At 40.1% G+C, this 22427-nt stretch overlaps 1 protein-coding gene across 2 annotated transcripts in view; it reads right to left on the bottom strand.

Annotated features, from left to right (window-relative positions):
• kin (Kin17 DNA and RNA binding protein) overlaps positions 1 to 22427 on the bottom strand; it is a 41547-nt gene that overhangs the window by 6847 nt on the left and 12273 nt on the right. The window contains exons 1-8 of one of the 2 annotated variants that reach the window (XM_057821794.1): positions 9377 to 9617; positions 8550 to 8680; positions 8360 to 8454; positions 8112 to 8155; positions 7917 to 8039; positions 7673 to 7857; positions 4337 to 4382; positions 4216 to 4267 (exon numbers count right to left, since the gene is read on the bottom strand). In XM_057821794.1, the coding sequence (XP_057677777.1) occupies positions 4216 to 4267; positions 4337 to 4382; positions 7673 to 7857; positions 7917 to 8039; positions 8112 to 8155; positions 8360 to 8454; positions 8550 to 8663 (659 nt within the window). In that variant the 5' untranslated portion in view covers positions 8664 to 8680; positions 9377 to 9617. Of the gene's footprint in view, positions 1 to 4215; positions 4268 to 4336; positions 4383 to 7672; positions 7858 to 7916; positions 8040 to 8111; positions 8156 to 8359; positions 8455 to 8549; positions 8681 to 9376; positions 9618 to 22427 lie in introns of those variants that run through there. The other variant, XM_057821793.1, reaches the window with a different exon arrangement.

The raw sequence follows: 22427 nt of genomic DNA, 5'->3' as shown, positions 1-22427 counted from the left end.
GACATTCCCTTTAGCGGAGCACCATCTAATGGATGCACAAAATAACCCCAGCCTCTACTACAGACCCTACTCACATGACGTCACAACCACGCCTCTGCGCCATATTGTCACATTGTCATGTTTATTGTCATATTTAAACAAATTTTAGCAAGCCCTTCTGTGTGTCACATTTGCTTTATAATTTTTTTAATTCAGAATTTCAACAATCTCGTCTTTGTGGCATTCTCTTTCGACGCTCGGGCTCTTGCAAAATACTGCTGCTGTGAAATTAAACTAACTTCAAGTTGCTATAATTTCTCGCTGCGTATCTTCCCTGTAATGTTGTCGTACATGTCAGCGTGTCTTGTTCGGTAATATCATTATCGCGTCACATCGAACTCTTTGAAAACAGCGACTGTCTCTTTGCAAATGAGGTAGACACAGTTGTTGCGTGTTTTATTGAAGAAATAGTCCAATATCCACCTATCCTTGAAGCGTCGGCCATCGCAGTCAACTTTTTTTTAATTGATTGTCGCCATTTTAGAAAATTGGAAGTAAAGGGTCACACGGGGTAATGTTGCTTAGAGTGCTGCTCTTAAAGTTTTTCAAACTTTCTTGAGAATAGGCTGATTTTGTGTGGACAAGATAGTTGTAGGTATCAGGGTAGCAGATGTCAGGCAGAGAGGGCGAAGACAGCGGGTCGAAAAATATTGATTTAGGCATCAAATATGGATCTGGCGAATGGATAGACTGAAGGTTTTCCACATAAAGCCTTTTATGCAACGCATCCAATGAGTTTACAGCATCTGAAAGCACCGGGGCTTCCATGAATTGCACTATAAATTGCACGACAAATTGAAACCATTGAGAATACGGATAAACAATGGCGGACAATATGGCGGCCGGATACAGCGACACGTCATTCTGTGACGTTGGTGAGTAGGGTCTATAGTGTTTATTCTATGCGCCTTATAACGCGGTGCGCCTTATACAGTGATGCAAATAAGTATTCAATCAACCACCAATTGTGCAAGTTCTCCTACTTGAAAAAATTAGAGAGGCCTGTAATTGTCAACATGGGTAAACCTTAACCATGAGAAAAAAAAACAGAAAATCACATTGTTTGATTTTAAAAGAATTTATTTCCAAATTGGAGTGAAAAATAAGTATTTGGTCACCTACAAACAAGCAAGATTTCTGGCTGTCAAAGAGGTCGAACTTCTTCTAAAAAGGCTCCACTCGTTACCTGTATTAATGGCACATGTTTAACTCATTATCGGTATAAAAAGACACCTGTCCACAACCTCAGTCAGTCACACTACAAACTCCACTATGGCCAAGACCAAAGAGCTGTCGAAGGACACCAGAGACAAAATTGTAAACCTGCACCAGGCTGGGAAGACTGAATCTTCAATAGGTAAAACGCTTGGTGTAAAGAAATCAACCGTGGAAGCAATTATTAGAAAATAGAAGACATACAAGACGACTGATAATCTCCCTCGATCTAGGGCACCATGCAAGATCTCACCCCGTGGCATCAAAATGATAACAAGAACGGTGAGCAAAAATCCCAGAACCACCCGGGGGGGCTTAGTGAATGACCTAAAGAGAGCTGGGACCACAGTAACAAAGGTTACTATCAGTAACACAATGCGGCGCCAGGGACTCAAATCCTGCACTGCCAGACGTGTCCCCCTGCTGAAACCAGTACAAGTCCAGGCCCATCTGCGGTTCGCTAGAGAGCATTTGGATGATCCAGAAGAGGACTGGGAGAATATGCTATGGTCAGATGAAACCAAAATAGAACTTTTTGGTAGAAACACAGGTTCTCGTGTTTAGAGGAGAAAGAATACTCAATTGCACCATACCCACTGTGAAGCATGGGGGTGGAAACATCATGATTTGGGGCTGGTTTTCTGCAAAGGGACCAGGACGACTGATCTGTGTAAAGGAAAGAATGAATGGGGCCATGTATTGAGAGATTTTGAGTGAAAATCTCCTTCCATCAGCAAGGGCATTGAAGATGAGACGTGACTGGGTCTTTCAGCATGACAATGACCCCAAACACACAGCCAGGGCAACAAAGGCGTGGCTTCGTAAGAAGCATTTCAAGGTCCTGGAGTGGCCTAGCCAGTCTCCAGATTCCAACCCTATAGGAAATCTGTGGAGGGAGTTGAAAGTCCGTGTTGCCCAACGACAGCCCCAAAACATCACTGTTCTAGAGGTGATCTGCATGGAGGAATGGGCCAAAATATCAGCAACAGTGTGTGAAAAGCTTGTGAAGAGTGACAGAAAACGTTTGGCCTCTGTTATTGCCAACAAAGGGTACATATAGTAACAAAGTATTGAGATTAACTTTTGGTATTGACCAATACTTATTTTCAACCATGATTTGCAAATAAATTCTTTAAAAATCAAACAATGTGATTTTCTGTTTTTTTTCCCCCCATCATTTTGTCTCTCATGGTTCAGGTTTACTCATGTTGACAATTACAGGCCTCTCTAATATTTTCAAGTGGGAGAATTTGCACAATTAGTGGTTGACTAAATACTTATTTGCCCCACTGTATATGGAAAAAGTTTTAAAATATGTCATTCATTGAAGGTGCGCCTTATAATCCGGTGCGGAAAATACAGTAATAAGAGTCAGTATCAGAACACTGACTTCGCCTTTCCAACATGATCCAAAACAATTCTTTAAAAGTAATATCTAGCATTATCATTATAGTATACTTCTATATATAATAGTATAATAATAATCATAATATTCCTTGCCAATCATATTTTACAAAACGTGTAGAATCTGAATTCTGTAGTATTATAGTATTTACATATAGTAGTATTAATTTTGAAGTACTGTATGTGGGATTAACTCCAGAAATCGTTATTTATATAAACGTGACGTGCTTTTATTTTGAAATGTTCACCGGAAGTACCGTATTGGCCCGAATATAAGACGGCCCTGATTATAAGACGACCCCCTCTTTTTCAAGACTCAAGTTTTTGAACACCAAATTAATTTTTATACAGAAAATAATTACAGTACATCCGAAACACTTGGAGAGAAAAAGCATGCTATTTTTCCTCATTCAAATCTTAATATCTGAACATTTAAATATGTAAACTAAAGCGCACTCACATTCGTAAATGAATGGCTTCTGGTTTTTGAAATGTAAATAAACCAATCTATTGTGATAAAACAACAAAATTGCAATAACTTCACTAACCATCAAAGTGAAGTGTAACTGTAACTGCAGTCTTGAAACAAATCTGAATCAGGAAAAACATTGCAATAAAAAATTGCAAACTGGTTAAATTTGAGAGAAGCCGAGATCTGTCATGACAGAAAATCGCTTCAATGATATCTGGCGCCATCTAGCGTCGTTAATGGGGAAAGTAGCTGAGATCTGTCATGACAGAAGATCACTTCAATGATATCTGGCGCCTTCTAGCGTCGTGAATGGGTGTTATTTCTAGACCGCGAATATAAGATGACCCCCTTTTTTTCAGTCTTATTTCAATGCAAAAAACACCGTCTTATATTCGGGCCAATACGGTACGTTGGCTAAACCGCTAACAGCTTCACACTCCGCAAAAAAGCACTTTTCGTCATTGCTTGTGGTGTCACTCATAGATTTTTTTATTTTTCATGTTTGAAGTGTCACCTTTTAACCGCAAGTTTGCGTTTTGGAGGAGACTGCCAATGTTTTATGGCAGGCTAAAGTAGGTTGTCTTTTTTACCCCATTAGTCTCAATGTGGCAATGCTAACGTTTACAGTGTCTAATATACATGTTTCCTTATTTTGTATGTCCGAACTGTAATTCTACGGCGTGTTGATGACTAATAAATATCTGTGAAATGAACTGGAGTCTCATGTGTCATCTACACGCACGCACAAATGTATGCATGCACGCACACACGCACGCGGTGATAAAACGCAGCCGTGAAAATTATCGCCCACTTTTTTATTAACCTTGCGACAAATGCACTTATTGCATATCACAACAGGCTTAGCAACTTCAATAAAACATGTCGTTAGTTAGTTAGTTAGATGGAATTACACCCCCCCCTCAAAAAAAAAAAAAAAAAAAGTTCTCCTCGGATCTACACAATTCTCGTAGGTCACCCTTTTTGACTTCAAAACGGCGAATTTCGCCAAAAGGTGAATGATTTTCATGCCTGTTAAATGAATCGGACATCTTCCGCTGTCAGAGTTCAGTCGCCACATGTCGTACCTTGATGTGGAAGGACCAGCCAGTGATGCACCGGCACCCAAGTTGAAAGTAACTGCAAGAGAGGGTGGGGAATTCATTCACGTGCAATCCATTGTAATTTCATCAAATATGTGACATTCACCTTTTTCTTCGTTGTCTCGCTTCAGCTCGGTGTAAACCGGATCTTCCTAGAGAAGCGAACAAAACTTGAATGAGTTTTGAATAGGGCTGCGGCTATCGAATATTCTAGTAATCCAGTAATCGACTGAAAATTCTATCGATTAATCGAGTAATCGGATAAAACATTTTTATTTTTAGGTAAAGCGCAATTATCAATATACATGAGAAAACAAGACATTTTATCTAATATTGAACCATTTCCAGTCAATCAATGTCTTTATTTTCTATGTACATTGTTAAAAACAGCCAACAACTGCATCTCAGATGTGACTAGAATAGAAAAAAGACTAATTCACTGCTTTCACTCAAAAAACTTCTCGATCTTATAAAAAATATATATATGGTGGAAAACAAAAGACAAGACTGAAAAAGCAGTTTCTGCTCTTGCACTCCTTTTAAAAAGAAACGGCTGTATTTTAAGCCAAAACAACGGTTGTGTTCGATAGAACAATATGTCTATATGCTGCCTAGGCCTGAACGATATTGGAAAAAACTAATGCTGCGATTTTTTGGGTGTTTGCGATATTATATTGCGATATTAAAAAAAATATACATATATTTTTTTAAAGAAATTTTCACTAGATGACTTGAATAGCTGTTTGGAAAGACTTTGGATGACTCACGATGACCACTGTACAGTGATCCCTCGTTTTTCGCGGTAAATGGGGACCAGGCCCCGCCACGATAAGTGAAAAACCGCAAAGTTGCGCCCCCCGCCCCCCAAATAATTTATTTTTTTTTGTGTGTGTGCTCAATGTATTTATTCAGATTTAGCATTGGAAAGAGATACATCTAAGGGATGTTTTTTTCCTCACTTTTTCCCCAAAGTATGATTTTGAAAAATGTACATATATATATATCTATATACAGTGGGGAGAACAAGTATTTGATACACTGCCAATGGGTTTTCCCATTGACAGTGTATCAAATACTTGTTCTCCCCACTGTATATAGATATATATATATATATTAATAAATGGTTTTAAGCACTTCAAATGTAATAATTATGATCAGTTGTGAACATAACTGTCCAACCAAATCATTTTTGAACAAGAATAAAGTACTGTAGTAAAAAAATGCTTAGCTTTATTTAATACTTCTGTTTATCTACCTTAGCTATGACTCTTGGTGGACATGTAGAAATTACAAACTCCACATGATCACTTCTGGCATTTAATTTATATGTCTCAAACGTCTCCACACACGCACACGCACGCACACACGCACACACGCACACACACACACTCATTCCAAAGCGGCTTCCTTGCAGAAACAGTTTAACAAGTTAAACGATGATTGACAGCTGCTGCGCTGTGATGTCCGCTTCTTTGGAAGATCAAAGATACCAGCATCGTTAACTTTAATAAGCAAGTGCTGCAGTGACTGTGAGGTTCAAAGAACTGGGAGAGGGAAGCTGTGAGGATCTGCGCAGAGCAGAAAGCAGGGCGTATGTGGAAACTATCGCACGTCCTTGTGATGGGACTATCGCGCACGCACACATTGCGATGGCGATGTTTAAACGATAAATCGTTCAGGCTTAATGCTGCCATAGCAGATTAATGGCATATTAAGCCCCTGAACTATTTTTAATTTGTCCGTTTTACCCTCAAAACCACGTTTACAGATGTCACGCGACCGCTTGTTTCAACCCATCCATAAAATGTAGGTAATTAATTATATTTATCATTCAAAATGTCTGTCATTTTTAGCTTAGAGTCATTAATCGATATCTAATATTTCGTAAAAAAAAAAAAACTATTCACCCGCATATTATAAACTTTTAAACAAATTACGTCACAATGAAAAAAATGGGGTCTGTAAAAAAGTCCCGGCTATCTAACTTATAACTATCGCTTAATTGTATTTTTTTTTTTTGTTACTATCGTATTTTCTCTGATATGTTAGATGATAAATAATCGATCCAAACCGGTAGTAGTATTGACGCAGGAGGGCCGCGTCTCGCGTCAAATAATAAACTCTGCCGTTCTTTTCGCGTGCGTCGCGTTGAGTCGCTTCTGGGACGCATTTAACACGCGGCCCCACTGCGACTGGTGTGCATTAGCTGATTGACTCTAATGCCCGCGTTTCACTGCGTTTTCACGGCGGCCACGTTGTCGTGCCGTTGACGTTTCTGGTTATACTGTCCTACCGTGTTGGTCCTCATTATAGTAGAGAAGACGGGGTAAATATAATCTACACAAAGAAAATGTAACCCGATCAACTCACGGCCTCGAAAAGTAAGGGTTATATTACGTCAGAAACTTGTTCGGTACGCATCCGTTCCGAACTGACCACAAAGTACCGAAACGGTTCAATACTATTACATGTACCGTTACACCCTTACTGTCAAGTTGTACGGTTTTGGCGTAATTTGTACAAATGAGCACTGATTTTTAAATGTATATGCCATACATTCAAAATCTGTACGTTTTTTGTGCATTACGTTTTTTTTCTCTCCGTTTAGGTTTTTGTCACCGATTCGGCAACGAGACAGTGACATTCAGGGAACTGAGTTACTAAAGCAATTACTTTTTGGGAGAAGTCATTTGGAACTGAAATTACTTTTTAAAAGTAAAATTAACAACACTGGTCATAAAGATGCAGTCTGCCGAATGAAAAGTGACGAAAGCGGAGATTTTATTCTGCCAATTTGCCTGCAACTATTGCTGATCACTTCTCAGAATTAGCAAAAGAAATGTTCCCTGACTCAAAGATTGCATCGGAAAGTTCATTACATCAATTGACCTTTTTAATTTATAATTATACGCACTAACAAACTACCTTCAAGTCAAACTGAATTGCGAGCTGAAGTGCAGCCATCAAAACACATGATAGAAATTGCCAAAATTGATACATACAATTATAACAAAGGTCACTGTTTAATTTCAGTAATCACGATGTAGCTGAAGATATTGATTGTTCTTTGATTGCACCAGGTTATATGTGACAATATTACCAACAGATTCATATTATGTTAAAAATGGAGTTTTATTTTTGTTTCATATTGCACGCCATACAAAGCGTTGTAAGATAAGTCACCAATTTGTAAGGGCATACGTCACTATTTGTAAGATTGCCAACAGCCTCGGGTTGACAGGTACGCGTCAATGCCTTGTCACGCATTAAAAGTAGTCTGGGCAAAACGTGATGCTTAGAGCTGGCAAAATTAAATGATTCCCCAAGGTGAATAAAATTACTTGGATCAGTTTTTAAACTTGAGTTACTCGAGTTGCTCGAGTATTCGTTTCAGCTCTAGTTTTGAAATCCGTCTATCTGTACTCTGCTGCCGGGTACTCACTTCTTCTTCCTTGCCACCGCGCCCTCTGCGGACCTGCTCCTCGATGAACTTGGCGCTGCGCTCCTCGTCGTCCAGCTCATGCTTCTTCCTCTTGGCCAGCTCCTCCTGCCGGCGGATGGTCTCGGGGTCACGGTCGATATACTGGATATACCAGCCTTTCGGCGTCTCGTCCACCTTGCAAAGACCTGTGGGGACACGCTCATGGGTGAGCAACCCTTCAGAAGAAATCTCATTTTTAAATCACCTTGTCGGCCAAGCCACTTGGTGAAGACGGTGAGCGTCTCCCAACGCGTGGCGTTCATGTGGATGTGTTCGCGGTCGCTGATGTACTCATTGTACACAATGTTGTTGTGCACACGCTTGGTCCCTGTGCGTACACAAAAGTCATGTCAGATAGCTCGGTGCAAATAATGTCAAATATTGCTTCTGCAACACTCACCAAAACGTCGCCGGAGCAGTTCTAGAAAGCCACTTTTAAATTCACTGAACGAGAAAAGCAAGGGAAAATCTAACTGATTCAGAAAGTATGTCATTAACACAGAAAACATTCCAATAATTCAAACTCCTGTGTACAAAATTCGCACAGAGAAACGGCTTCGCGCCTACGCAATCACAGAAAAAATAATTATTATTTATTAATTTTAAGATTTAGAATGCAAAATATCGAAGGTGGAGGGAGGTATTTACCTGGAGAAGTGGTCCATAAACTTTCTGGGACACTCCGCGGCTAGCAGCAATTGCCGCTGATGAGACTCGGACATGCAGTGACACTTAAAGCCATTCTAGTGCCACAAAACAAAAACGACATTAAATGAAGCGAAATGTCTTTCTAGCGAAGCCAGAATAAGATCTAGCCTCTTAGCGGGAAACAGCTCACCTCATCTCGACATTGTTTTTGACACATCTGACAATACCACCTCAACTTCTGAAGGCCTTTGGATTTGATCCGGTTGCTTATCGCCTTGGGTGACAGGAAATCTGGTTTTCCCATTTCGGTTTTCAGAAAACCTATTAAAAACAGAAAAAGACTAGTTTTTAACCAAATCAACACGAGATAAACGTAAACACAGTAAATCCGAGCGACTTCCCGGCGTTGAAAACGTCAACGTCGCTGGAGAATGACGCAATCACGCACGTACTATATTTAAAAAGGAATTGATTCCTTCATCATATTTTAACAGGGTGATTTCTTTTAACGTTCTTAATATACGCTTATATGCTTTTAAATTATTAACATGGATGAATGGAATAAATTTATCATGCACTAATAACATATTACTTCAATATTGTCAAATATCAAAACACCAACCATAGAAATTGAACGCCGTTCATTTGCTTTTAAAATTGCTCATGTTTTACGAATAAATAATTTTCATGTAGTCTAATTCCGACGTTTGTTCATGTAATGGGGTGCGTTCTGATGAGGTCACCAGTAAACATTTATGTTGCATTCGAGGAAAGTCGGATTTTTCCCACTTAGTGCGATGGTACGAGTTGCGGCCTCAAAGCGTTCCGAGCGAATGTAAACAGCAAGGATGGCTGATCGCGAGTTTTTTTTTTTTTTTTTTTAATTTGGCCATCAAAAGACATTTTGACCTCCAGCAAACCTGCCGTCTCGTAAGCAATCAAATAGAGGAAGAAAACAGACGGGTGAGTGCATACTGTAAAGTGAACACTGCCTTCTTTAGTTACATCCAGACTTACATTGACCCCGCTTCACTTGCTGAATGTGCTAGTCCATTTTCCCAACCTCAAACGCAAGTTTGAATGGCTGATGACTTGACCCCCCCTACATTTACACACGTGTTCACTGCCGGCGTTCTGTCAACCTTTTCACCCTGATACTATTTTGCTCCCGAAGCTTTTGTGGTGGTGAATAAGCACTCTTCTACATTCATTTGGACTCCCAAAGTTATCCAAAGGTGCTAAATAAAAAGAGATTATTAGATTAATTAGATTTTTTTTTTTTTGCCAGCGATGCAGAGCAGCTGTCGCAGCTGTAGTAATAGCAAGTAGCTCTAGCGTTTTCACCAATGAGACGTCGCAAAAATAATCACATGACTCCATTATACCAATCAGGCGCAAGCTTGCCGTTCTAGCGTCACGTCAGCCAGCTCTATCATGTGTTTTTAGCACCGTTAAAACTGCAGAATTTGATATTGAGCGCTTCTCTCAACATGACTCGGAAGTGCGGATTTCAACCTCTCTCCCAGTTTTTATTTGGCACTGATTGACCGAGGAAAACCGGATGTATGCTCCTTTTAAGTTCCAAATAGTAATTATGAAGGAACTCTTCACTATTCAAACTAAGAACCTTTTTCTCCACCAGAGGGCACTCATGCTCTTTGGACGAATAATGCCTCTTTTTTTTTTTCTTTCTTTGGAATTCAATGAATTATCATTATTATTATTATTTGTATTTCTTTGGCTTAATGTGGTATTGTCCAGTATCATTATAACAACGGTTCATATACCATTGTTAAAAAAAAAAATAAATAAATAAAAAAAAAATCAAACAAAAATAAGAAGTTACTCAAAATTTTTCTCTTACTTGAGTATCATTTTCACGGTATACTTTTGTACTTGAGTACATTTTTTGGATGACTACTTTTACTTGAGTAATGTTATTTTGAAGTAACGCTACTCTTACTTAGGCATGTGCCGGTTACCGGTTTCACGGTTTACCGTGGGGTGAAAACGTTGTGGTTTCAAAACCACTAAAATTTTCCGTCAGACCGTAGTACAGTATTAGCTATTTTTCTTGTGTCAAAAATACAGCCAGAAGCGGCTTGGCGCAGCAGCGCTCACCCCCTCCCGTTTGTTGCTGTCTGTGAAAGTGACGCTATCGGCTTGCCAGCCAGCTAACCCAAAAACAAATTGTTGAGATAATTATCGGGGTTTGATTGATTAAATGTTTGCTTGGTTGGTTGATTGAATATTTGCTTGTGCTCATATATACCATAAATAACACATATTGCCATATTCTTCTTACGTATATAACCAGTAAATGATTATTGCTTGCTATACCAGATTGTAGTATAATGCTTAAGTGTTACAAAGAGTAAAAGAGGGTCGGGGTGACAACTGTTTTGCTTCATGGCCGCACCATTGCGTAACTAGACCTTCCGAGGCATCCTCAGCACCTGGCGTCTGGACTTTCGTCTAGACCTCCGAGGACAATTTTCCATCCGAGGACATCTTCCATGGCCGCAGCGTTGCATAACTGAAGTGTCTGGATTATTTTGACTGTTTATATGATTATTTTGACTGTTTACATGTTTGTTTACATAAGCTCTTGCTTCCACACGTTGTATTCACTTAGTTCCACCTACATGCACACACATATCCAATCGAAAACCACATGGGTGTCGCCAGCTTGCTTTCCCCTTCCCTCAGGGCGGCATCAATCTTGTTCAGGGAAAACCCCTAAATAAAATACCAAGGAGGTTTTTTTGTCCTTGAGATCAATTTTGGTGACTCACGAGTCACATTTTGTTCTCCTTGGCCAAGAAAACTGAGTGTATTCTCTCCCTATTTTTGGGTAATTTTACTATGTCTACCTAAGGATCTATTTTTGAACTTGACACAAATACTCCAAAATTAAGGCGTACTGTTCTTCAATTTATTGAGCTCTCAAATCGTGGTAAGTGTAATACACAAAATGAATACATTTAAAATGTTGTACAATTAGATTTTTCCATGTGAGTAGCTTCAACAGATTAGCACCATGGAAAAAGTTCGCCAAAAACAAAACACACATTTTCCTTTCAAATTCAATATACAAACTAAATAAAAGCTTACAAAGATGAATGTTAGCCTAGGGGTAGCTGGGAGAGCAACTTCGTTGAGTGTGACAGCCGCAGAGTGAGAAAACAAGCTTGATTCGCTTGAATAAAGGGGAAAAAGTGATAGCGTCAAAGATCGCTAATTGCGCAAGATGATCTTGCCCTAAACACAAATCCATGTCCGCTGGATCAAGGAGAGGTCTCACTCCCAATGTTTTTTTTTTTTAATATATATATTTTTTAGATGAAACCTTTCCACAACAATATTGACGTTTTAACTAACTTATGAATTCTTTATGTTCTTTTTAACACAAATGCATGACATCATGTAGACTAGAGTTGACACAGTGGCTGAAAATGGCGAAACTTCACTAAAGCTTTTCCACCCTCAAAAAAAAAAGTCATGCAGTATAAATTTTTTAAATGTTTTATTCACAAGTGTTTTTACTTTTTTATAGAAATTATTTTGTTCTTGCTCTAATCTTGAGCAACTTGAGCTGTGGCCGTGAGTATAGTCTATTAGTTATATTTAGTTAAATTTTATTTAAAATATTCTTTTTTAATTGATAATTTATTTCTTTTAACAATATATTAATGTTCCAATTTGCAACTATGGTCTGAAAAAGAAAATCGTGTTCAATGAAAAAAAAGTTTTTTTTTTAAACCCATACATCTCAAAATTTTTTGGAGCTATAATTGCAATACCGTCATACCGTGAAACCGCGGTATTTTTGCTCATGGTTATCGTACCGTCAAAATATCATACCGGCACATGCCTACTCTTACTTGAGTAAAAGTTTTGGCAACTCTACCCACCTCTGCGTTTAAATATTGCAATTTAAATTTGCTTATAAAATCCAGACACTTATTCTGGAAGTTTTCAAAAATGTTTCTTTAGTAGTTTTTGAAAACAAAGGTTTGAATCGAACGGTGTACCACCCCTAAACCAATACATATGCACTGCAAAACCCCACCTTCTTAAAACTGAGAAAAAACAACAACTTAAATTTCAGTGTAAATCTACTAGAAATAAGTGAAATTATCTGCTAGTGCTTCAAGTAAATTTTACTCACTTAGATTTTTTGAAATAAGAAAAATACCTAGCTGAAAATAAGCTAAACAGACATTTTAAGCAAAACGTTTGTGTATTTAATATAAAAAAAAAAAAAAAAAGAAATTCCATTCAGCGGTCCCACTGCCTCAAGCCGAGCTCTCCTATTTTAATTCATACATTGCACTACCCTCCCCACACAATCCCCTCTTCCCATCCCTGAAGGCCGGTTGATGGGGGCGCAGGTGGCCCGGGGGACCACCCAGATCCCTGAGAGGTGAAGATGGCTCCTTTGCTGGGCTGCAGGAGGAGGGATGGGCTGCGCAGGCTCCCCCCGCACGCCCTCCCTTCCTCCCCAGGCTGGCTGGGTCGGGGGTGTGGTCCTGGGGTGGCGCCCGCGCGGCGTCTCTACTCGTCTGCGTGGCTGTCGCATGTTTGATGGGGCTTGCGTACGGTTGGATGTGATTGGGCGCGCCCGGGTGGGGGGCCTCAGTGTCGGGATTGGCGATGGGGCTGGGTAGGGTAGGTTGCCAACGGGCTTACACTGACAAAGGATTCACACAATTACTGGTTTCTAGACACAGAGCAAAATTTCACAGAGCTGATTTGTGTACCCTCCACCCCTCCCAATCACTTATCTTATAGACTCCTCTCCACCCCCTCTTCTTTTCCCTGGTCAACAGGGCCCCTACATGGTGTCACTCTCAATGTGAAACATTAAAACTGTTCAAACCAACAGACTCTTAGAATTCAATTCTCCGTGTCAAATAGCTGAACAGGACAAGTTTAAAAGAAAATACTGTGGCCACAGCACAAGCCCCACCCCCTTCACTTGGTTATCAGGCCCCCGACATGGTGTAAACCGGAATTACATCCAGCTGACGATAGCACCAACATATTCATAGAGTAGGCGTTCAATGTATTTCTTGTTGTAGTTTGTGTTTCTTATGTGTCTCTCGCCTTCTTTTCTTCTGTTCTCCGTAACCCCTTCCTGTTGGCTGCTTTGTCTTAATAAACAAGGTATGTTCAATGATCACAAAGGAAATATGTCATACTCCCATGTGAAACATTAAAACTCTTCAGACCAATCGGACACTTAGACTTTGCCTGACACGGCCAGACTGTTCGCCCTGTATTTTTCAAACACTGAGAGAAAAGTCTGGGAACCAGCCCATTAACAGCCTCTCGAGCAGGTACAAAATCAATTGACAAATCGGATTTGTTTATTTGCGTGACATGTTCTTAACGAGCAATGTCACTCTTGCACGTCGAAAGTCGTCTCCACAACAACACAGATGGTGAACAGGAGAGCCGAGAATATGTTCCAATCCACGGTAAAATCTGTTTTAAATTACCAAAAACACATCGACACGAGTCATTGACAACAGTCTGTCTTGCGCTAGCCACAGGGGCGGACTGGGACTAAAAAGCAGCCCTGGACTTTGACTCGGCCCAACCCACAAGAATCGCTATACGAAGGGAAACACAGACCCCCTAGGGGTCCGGGGGCATGCCCCCCGGAAGACTTTTTTTTTTTTTTTTTTTTTTTTTACATTTTATTGTAAAATGCATCAATTTCGTGCACTTTGAGAGAAAATGAAGAAAATGTGTCTAGACTGTAACTGTCTGACTTGGGGCGCTCAAAGTACTGCAAGGCTGAACTGGAGTTGGGCTCATTTTCTGTACTAGCTCTATGATCAACCTGAAAAACAAATGAAAGAATTTATTTTTCAAAGCAAGTTTTATGTATCTAATTTATTATAATATATCCCTATATATCTGTCTATAAAATGATTTCATTGTTTATGCCACAATTCAGTGGTCTCCAAACTATTCCACTTAGGGCCGCAGTGGGCGCAGGATTTCATTCCAACAAAACAAGACAACACCTATGCACCAATCTGGTGTCTTACATGTGCAATCAGTTGATTGCAGTCAGGTGCTGCTTGTTTTAGCAGAAACTTCCTTGGTTAAACTGTCGGTACTCGATCGGTTGAAACAAAAACCAGGCCCCACAGCGGCCCTTGAGGACCGGTTTGGAGACCCCTGCCATAATTAATCTTGCCATACAAATAATAAATTTCAATGAAAATACAATAAACATTTCAAGATAAATCCTGGATACATAACCTTCATTGGAAAGTATTAACCAGAAAACAAAACGATATATACATGATTTAAAAAATATATCAATTTAACTTGCCATTCATTTTATTAATATTTTTGTTATATTTCTTCTGAATTAATATTGCTGCTGCGTGTGCATACGTTGTTTTACAGCTAAAATATTTTTCCTTAGGAGAGTGATATTAGGACTAGCATACTGTAACTTGACACGATTGCAAACGGACTAGCTGGCACTAACCCTTTAATTGTCATTTATTTCATTTAAAATGTAGCTACCTGGTGGATAACAATTGCCAGTATACCGAGCAAGTGACCGTTTTCATCCCTTTTTACTTGCCCCGCGCTTGTCTGGGGAACTTCCACCAGCTTATCATTACACCCTCCCTCTTCTTTTCTCTCTCCCTGCACCGGCTGCACGTCAGAGCGGCTCCCGCTACCCCTGTCACCATCGCCGGGGGCTGGGCTGCTGTTAGTAACTGTTACCCGACGTGGCCGTTGCAGCCAGACTGCTGCTTGCTTGCGAAAATATTTGTCAACTTAGGACATTTTAATGCTTTGCTCTCCAGTTTCTTTAATTTTTTTCTCCCTAACCTTCTCCGCGCCACCCTTCTCTTTTTTTGCCACCACCATCCATATTGTGCATTAACGCTCTTCGCTAGTTTGCTTCTTCAAAGAACCAATGAAGGCTACTTTGTTTTCTTCGTTCTTCTATCAGACTGGCAATGAACAGCCAGGGGCATTGCTGCCACCTGTCGGATTGGATGCGAACTGTAGATAATGAGAGGCTAGGGGGGGATAAAAACAGTGATGTATAATGAATGGCGGCCGCCGGCCGTCCAGGGCACCGGCCGTTCTGTGATCCTCCAAAACCCACAGATTACCAGTCCGCCCCTGGCTAGCCATGTTGAATAAACTCCGCTCTCCTCGTATGTTTACTTCCGCGCGCAAGTCCCTCGTCCTGCCCTCTCCGTTTTACTAACGTCACGTTTGCCCGTCGCTGATTGGTTCACTCCGCTGTCTGGTTGCTGTGGCTTGCTCCGCCCTGGAAATTGTATCCGCTGAATGGTGGCCAGACTCAATAGCTTGAACAGCGTTGAGTTTGGTGAGCAGGCAAACTTAGACTTCCATTCTCCTTGTCAAACAGCTGAACAGGACAGGTTTGAAAAAAAAAAAAAAAAGGAAAATAGGTTGAGCACCACTGTAACCGATTTCAATTTCAAAGGGGACAGATTTTTTAGTTCAGTACATGTGCATCCCAACCCCATGTGTATTATATGCACAGAGAAAGTAAACATAAAACATCTGTAGTGGTATGAAATGTTGAGTCTTGTTACAGTAGCTCGTATTGCTGTGTCCAGCCGCTCGTAACACTGCTGCTCTCTGTGAACTCTCGTGAACTCTGAACTCAGCCGGAATGCACACGGCTATTAAGTATCTGTCACGTTACTGTGACGTAGCCGGTAACGCGCTCGGCCAAACGTACACACAACTTCCGTGGGTGAATTATGTTCCAAAATAACGGGTCGCCACACATCATTATTTAACTAAAAATGCTGAGGAATATACAATAGCAGAGAGATTTGAAAGCAGAGCAAGTCACTAACCTTTGTTGTAAAGAACTGTCCGTGTTCTCAAGTTCTTAACTGTTATTGATAGATTGAAAAGATTTGATCACTTGTACTTTTTACCCAAAATCTTGCGCCATTGCCCCCGAGTAAGATTGAGACATCTGCTTTATTTTTTATTTGTATGTTTCTATGCGTGCAACATAAAAAAAAAAATTCTATCACGTTTTCATAAAAATGTGTGGTTTCATACACTTCATCATAAATAAGATGCTCTTCAATTATAATGTGTGTGACGCTACTGTCAGTCTTTCCCAGTTTAAATGGATTGGATGTCTAACACGTCAAAAGCATTGAAAGATGAGCGTTCACAAGCAGTGCCTCCAGTTTAAATAAATTGGATGTGTCTCACTGTCATTGACAGGAAATGAGTTGTTAAAAGCTCATTTAAAGAAAAAAACCCCTACTAAAATCTGTGACGTGAGGAGCCTGAACGCAACACCAGCGTTTGACATCGTGCATGCGCAGCAGTTGCCATGGCACAGCGGAGCAAACTGCTCCTTCAACTTCCAAGTCGACGGCTTTCCGCCATGCGGTTCCAAAGATGTCTGCAGAGGACATTTTATTTGTTTGTTGTTATTTGTTTTGTTGTCTTGTAGCCTGACGTTTGCTTGGTTGCTCTGAAAACGAATCACTCTCTTAGAATTATTATGTAAAATTTTGATCTCAAAAGCGATGACTCCGCTATTGATATGATGAGCGCCACAACGAAAGTAAGTCGTTCTCAATGCATTTGGACGGTGGAATATTCACCAGCATGACTTTTAAGCGGCCATTAAGGTTGATTGATATTTATTCATGCCAAATTCGTAATAGGCTGTATTAGGACCGTGGAAAAAGTGCTTAGAAAATGGATTTTGTTTCACTCAAGTGGATCTACATGAACTCTGCTTTATAATGTATATGTGTTGCTAATTAGTACCCCCCCCCAAAAAAAAGTTTCTAGTCACGGGTTCCAGTCATTTTTTAATAATTAGCGTTTTTGTGTCGGTCTTTTTTTTTTTTATACTGTGGCCCAGTGATATTGATACAGCGGAGTAGCATAGTCAGTGTGTGAAGCTGTTTTAGGTCACGTGCACGAAAAGGAGACCACACTTGTTGCCATGGTTTCAAAAAAACACAACATGGCGTTGACCGTGTCCAGCTCCGACACGAGCGAATATGGACAAAGGATAAGAAAAGCGCATTCTAAATTTAGTCAAAAGGCGTCGAAACAATGCTATATGCGTCTCTAATGCACCAGTATTTTTACAGGATATTCTTTTAATCTATTTATTTTTCCCAAATTGCTAAAAAAATGGTTTGCTCATGACAAATATGTCTTGTGCCAAATAGAATATGAAATATTGAAAATGCATTTATTCAGTAACACAGGGCAAAATTACTGCATAATGGTCAAAACTGCAGACTTCATCCTCTCCCGAACTATATTTTATGCCACCGGAGTTAGTCCGGCTTTTGTTTGCTTTTCCTTGCCGCCGCTTCGGAGACGGAAGAAAGTACGTAAACAACGGCGGGCTGGCAGTGCTCGTCGCCGGGAATGAACGCCAAAAATAGCCCATTCTTGGTGGACAGGGAGTATTTTCAGTTCACCCACAAAATGCAAGTCACCTCCTTATTAAAACATGTGCCATGACCCCAGTATTTGACATAATATAAAACACGTAGCTTACTCACCCCACAATGATGCCACAGTTGTCGGACATGTTTAGGCAATTATCCGTGGTGAAGGGGAACTTTTTGAAACCCAAAAAGGTTCACACGCTTCTCCCTGTTCCAGCAACAAAAGCCCGCAGCAAATTGGAATGGCGTGATGCGAAATATAAACTAAATAATCCGCAAAATCCGCTGAATCCTCAGTCGTTCTGCATGCTGCAGTATTGGCTGTATACTGAATATGATTATCCCGCTGACATCACATTCGCATTCTTCATCAATCCAGGAAGTCGCTCATTTTCATGGCGCGGGATTTAAAAAATGGAATTAATATATCGATCGCCTCCAAACACATTCCAGCAGTCCATTTCATTCAGGAGCATGAAATACCACGTGAAATATGAAATAAACATGCTTTTTGCTGTAATGGGCACTTTAAAGAGCATACGACACCAGAAAAAAAGTCTTAAATGGCATTATTATGTGAATTAGAATCATATTTTGAGACGATTCGACCATATACAACAATTTAGCAAAGCGCAGATGACGAGAAATTAGTCTTTTAATCTGCCGGTTAGCCACGCCTACAATTATAGGGCTTTAGTGTCCCCAACAGGTGGATGACGTCAGCGGTAGACTAGGCTCATCGGTTTTACTATTCAGCCCATTGAGGGGGAATTGTTCAGAACGAGGAAAACGAGACGAAGAGAGCTGCATAATGTCATTGTTTCAGTCTCTCTACTCCCAATATTTTTACAGGATATTCTTTTTATCCAAGTATTTTCCCCAATAGCTATATAAATGGCTTGAGAAGGACCAGTCAGCCCGTCGAGGGGGAACTATTCACAATGAGGAAAACGCGACGAAGAGAGCGGCAAAATGTCATTGTTTCTGTCTCTTTACTTCAATATTTTTACAGGATATTCTTTTTATCCAAGTATTTTTCCCCAATAGCTATATAAATGGTTTGAGAAGGACCAGTCAGCCCGTCGAGGGGGAACTATTCACAATGAGGAAAACGCGACGAAGAGAGCGGCAAAATGTCATTGTTTCTGTCTCTACTTCAATATTTTTACAGGATATTCTTTTTACCCAAGTACTTTCCCCAATTGCTAAATAAATGGCATGGTCATGACAAATAACTTGTGCTAAATGGAATATAAAATAATAAAAATCCATTTATTCAAGACGACATGGCAAAATTACTCCATAATGGTCAAAACAGTCGACTTTACCTTTACTGTCACACCTGCCGAACGATATTTTATGACACCTAAATCGGACATATGTCATTTCCCTTCCCCGGCTTCGGAGAATGCAAACAGACCAGAAGGAGTGACAGCTAGCCGACATGCTAACCCGAACCGAGGGATGTTTCAAAGTCTTCGAAGTGGAAAATCACACATAACTAGCCTGGATTATTTGACATGACGACCCGGTTGTCGAGTTTCTTTGCGGATCGGCAAACCGCCCGGCGGAGAGCAATTTACAGTTCGTTCCCTGGAGGAGGGTGGCTGGAATTGTTGTGTAGCTAACGTGCTAACAGCTAACTGCTAATGAGCGTGAGGATAGCTTTTTACATGCCTATCAATGATCAAACGTAAGTAGTCCTTTATTTAAAGGAATTTTATAGTGTTTACTTTGTAATCACTGTATTCGTATTTGACATAATACAAAACAAGATGTTTACTCACTTCCTTGTAAGTCCAATGGTCCCACAGTAAATATCCACGGTGAATGGGAACCTTTTGAAACTCCAAAAAGGCGCATACGCCTCTCCCGCATACAGAATGATTTTTCTGCAGCCGTTTGGCTGGCGTGATGCAAAAAATAAAAGTATTAATCCGCAAAATCAGCTGAATCCTTCGTCCTCATACACAACAGTACACTGTAGCGTGAAGAGGACGTCTTCTACCGTACACGTCACAGCGCCCTCCTCCTCAATGCGAGACCGAAGCCGGAAGTCACTCATTTTCCTGGCGCGGGATTCAAAAAACTAAATAAATATAGCGATCGCTTCCACACACATCCAAGCGGTCCATATCATTCAGGAGCATAAAATACCGCGTGTATTATGAAATAAACATGCTTTTTCGTGTCACAAGCACTTTAATCTGAAATGTTAAATACACAAATCTTTCAGTGTGTTTTATTTATTTAGATATTTATTTTTAACAAAAATGACATACCAAAACTTTAAATTACAACGAGAAAAAATAATCATTCTTGTCATAAGAATACGACTTTACTGTCATAACCTTTTTTTTCTTCATTTTTCTTTATTTGGCCATCATACTCTGTTGTAACATGGCTCTGTCAATCATGAGTAGAAATAGTAATTTAAAAAAAACAAACAAAATTATATATTTATTGAACTCATTTGTGAGCCAAAACTTTTGATTTTTACAATAACGAACAATATATTCTAATTTTCCATATTTATTTAATGATAATATTTATTATTTAGAACTTTGGAATTTAGGGTCTGCTGTTTCAAATATCAAATTTGAAAAGTGTAGTTTGAAAGGTAGAGTATGATATAAATAATGCCACTTAACTATGTAATGGAACGGTGAGCCGTAAAATATGGATCCAACACAGACGAAGTTTGTGTAGAATTTATTACAAAAAAAAAACAAGGGAGCACGCCAGAACACGTGAGAAAAAATACAAATAAAAAGAGGCACGAACCGAGTCGGCGAGAGAACCAAGGAAAAGACGTTGATGGGCAGAAAAGGAAAAAAAACAAAGTAATCAAATAAAGTAAAACAAACTAAGCAATAGCCCGACACTTGCATATGGTGACAGGAGTCTTTAAATAATGAGCACTCCGAATGCACGATGCTAATATGCGATGAAAAGGCACTAAAAGTAGCGATCCTCAACAGGATTTGAGGAAGGGCAACAGAATATAATTGTCCTGCTTACAAAATCTGATGAAGCCGGCATGGATGACAGGCAAAACAGTCATTGGCCACTGCTTCTCACAACAACTAACCCTGTGTCTCTTCATCCCATCCTTCCGAGCGAATCTTTGTCCACAATCGGAGCAGGAAAAAGGTTTTCGCCAGTGTGGGTTCTTGTGTGTTGTTTTAAGGTGCTCTTGCGGCTGAATCTTTGACCACAAAATGAGCAGGAAAAAGGTCTTTCACCAGTGTGGGTTCTTGTGTGATTTTTTAAGGAGGTCTTGCAACTGACTCCTTGACCACAAACTGAGCAGGAAAAATCTTTTTCCTCTCTGTGGATTCTTGTGTGTTTTTTTTAAGGTGCATTTTCGACTGAATCTTTGACCACAAACAGAGCAGGAAAAATGTTTTTCACCAGTGTGGGTTCTTGTGTGTGTTTTTAAGGTGCTCTTTCGACTGAATCTTTGACCACAAACAGAGCAGGAAAAAGTTTTTTCGCCAGTGTGGGTTCTTACGTGTTTTGTTAAGTCTCCTTTCTCAACAAAACCTTTTCCACAAACTGAGCAGGAAAAAGGTTTTTCGCCAGTGTGGGTTCTTATGTGTTTTGTCACATTTGCCTTTACAGTGAATCTTTGACCACAAACTGAGCAGGAAAAAGGTTTTTCACCTGTGTGGGTTCTTGTGTGTATTTCTAAGGTGGTCTTTCGACTGAATCTTTGACCTCAAACAGAGCAGGAAAAAGGTTTTTCGCCAGTGTGGGTTCTTATGTGTTTTGTTAAGTCTCCTTTCTCAACAAAACTTTTTCCATAAACTGAGCAGGAAAAAGGTTTTTCACCAGTGTGGGTTCTTATGTGTCTTTGTAAGTATCACTTCCGAGCGTATCTTTGACCACAAACTGAGCAGGAAAAAGGTTCTTGTATTGCATTGCATTGCATTACATTGTAAGGTGAGTTTGACGTGGCGCCATTTCTGTCTGACGGAGCGATGAAAAGGTCTGCTTGCAATCCTTCTGTTGAGCTGTTGCTTCTACCGTTTGGAGCCTCCGCCCCTCTGCCGGCCTCACTCGGACCATCTCCACTCTTTAAGGGCTCACCGGTCGACCTGGTGATGTGCTCCTCCTCTTCCTCTTCTTTAACACATGGCAGTTTTTCCTCCTCCTTTTTGATTGGAAGTTGCTTCTGTTGACAGAGCTCTGGCTCCTCCTCCTCTTTGATTTGGGGGAGCTCAACATCCTCTTTAACGCCAGGAGATTCCGGCTCAGCACAAAGATATTTTCTGAAACCTGCAAGACACAAGAAAACCATTGATATATTTTATGGACAACCACCGTGTCTTTCCTTTGTGCAAAACTTGGAGAAGAGCCTTTGCGGTTTCGTGGATTCAGTGCATGGTGCGGTTTTGAAAAGTATCCATTGAAAGAAACTGGGGAAAAATATGTGGTTTGAGTTTGAGCCGCATGAGATATTGTTTTGCGTAAAGATGCGTCCGCATAGTTCGGCGCCGAAAACTATCGGCCAAAAATAGCTAAAAATGCAATTTCGGTTGAAATGTTTTGAAAACCGAAAGAAAAATGGCATTTATTTATAAGTCGCACTGGACTATAAG

The sequence above is a fragment of the Corythoichthys intestinalis genome, chromosome 18 (genome assembly GCF_030265065.1).
Source record: "Corythoichthys intestinalis isolate RoL2023-P3 chromosome 18, ASM3026506v1, whole genome shotgun sequence".
NCBI classification, from domain to species: Eukaryota; Metazoa; Chordata; class Actinopteri; order Syngnathiformes; family Syngnathidae; genus Corythoichthys; species Corythoichthys intestinalis.
Note: the sequence above shows the minus strand (reverse complement) of the source record. Positions and strands in the feature narration are given on the sequence as shown.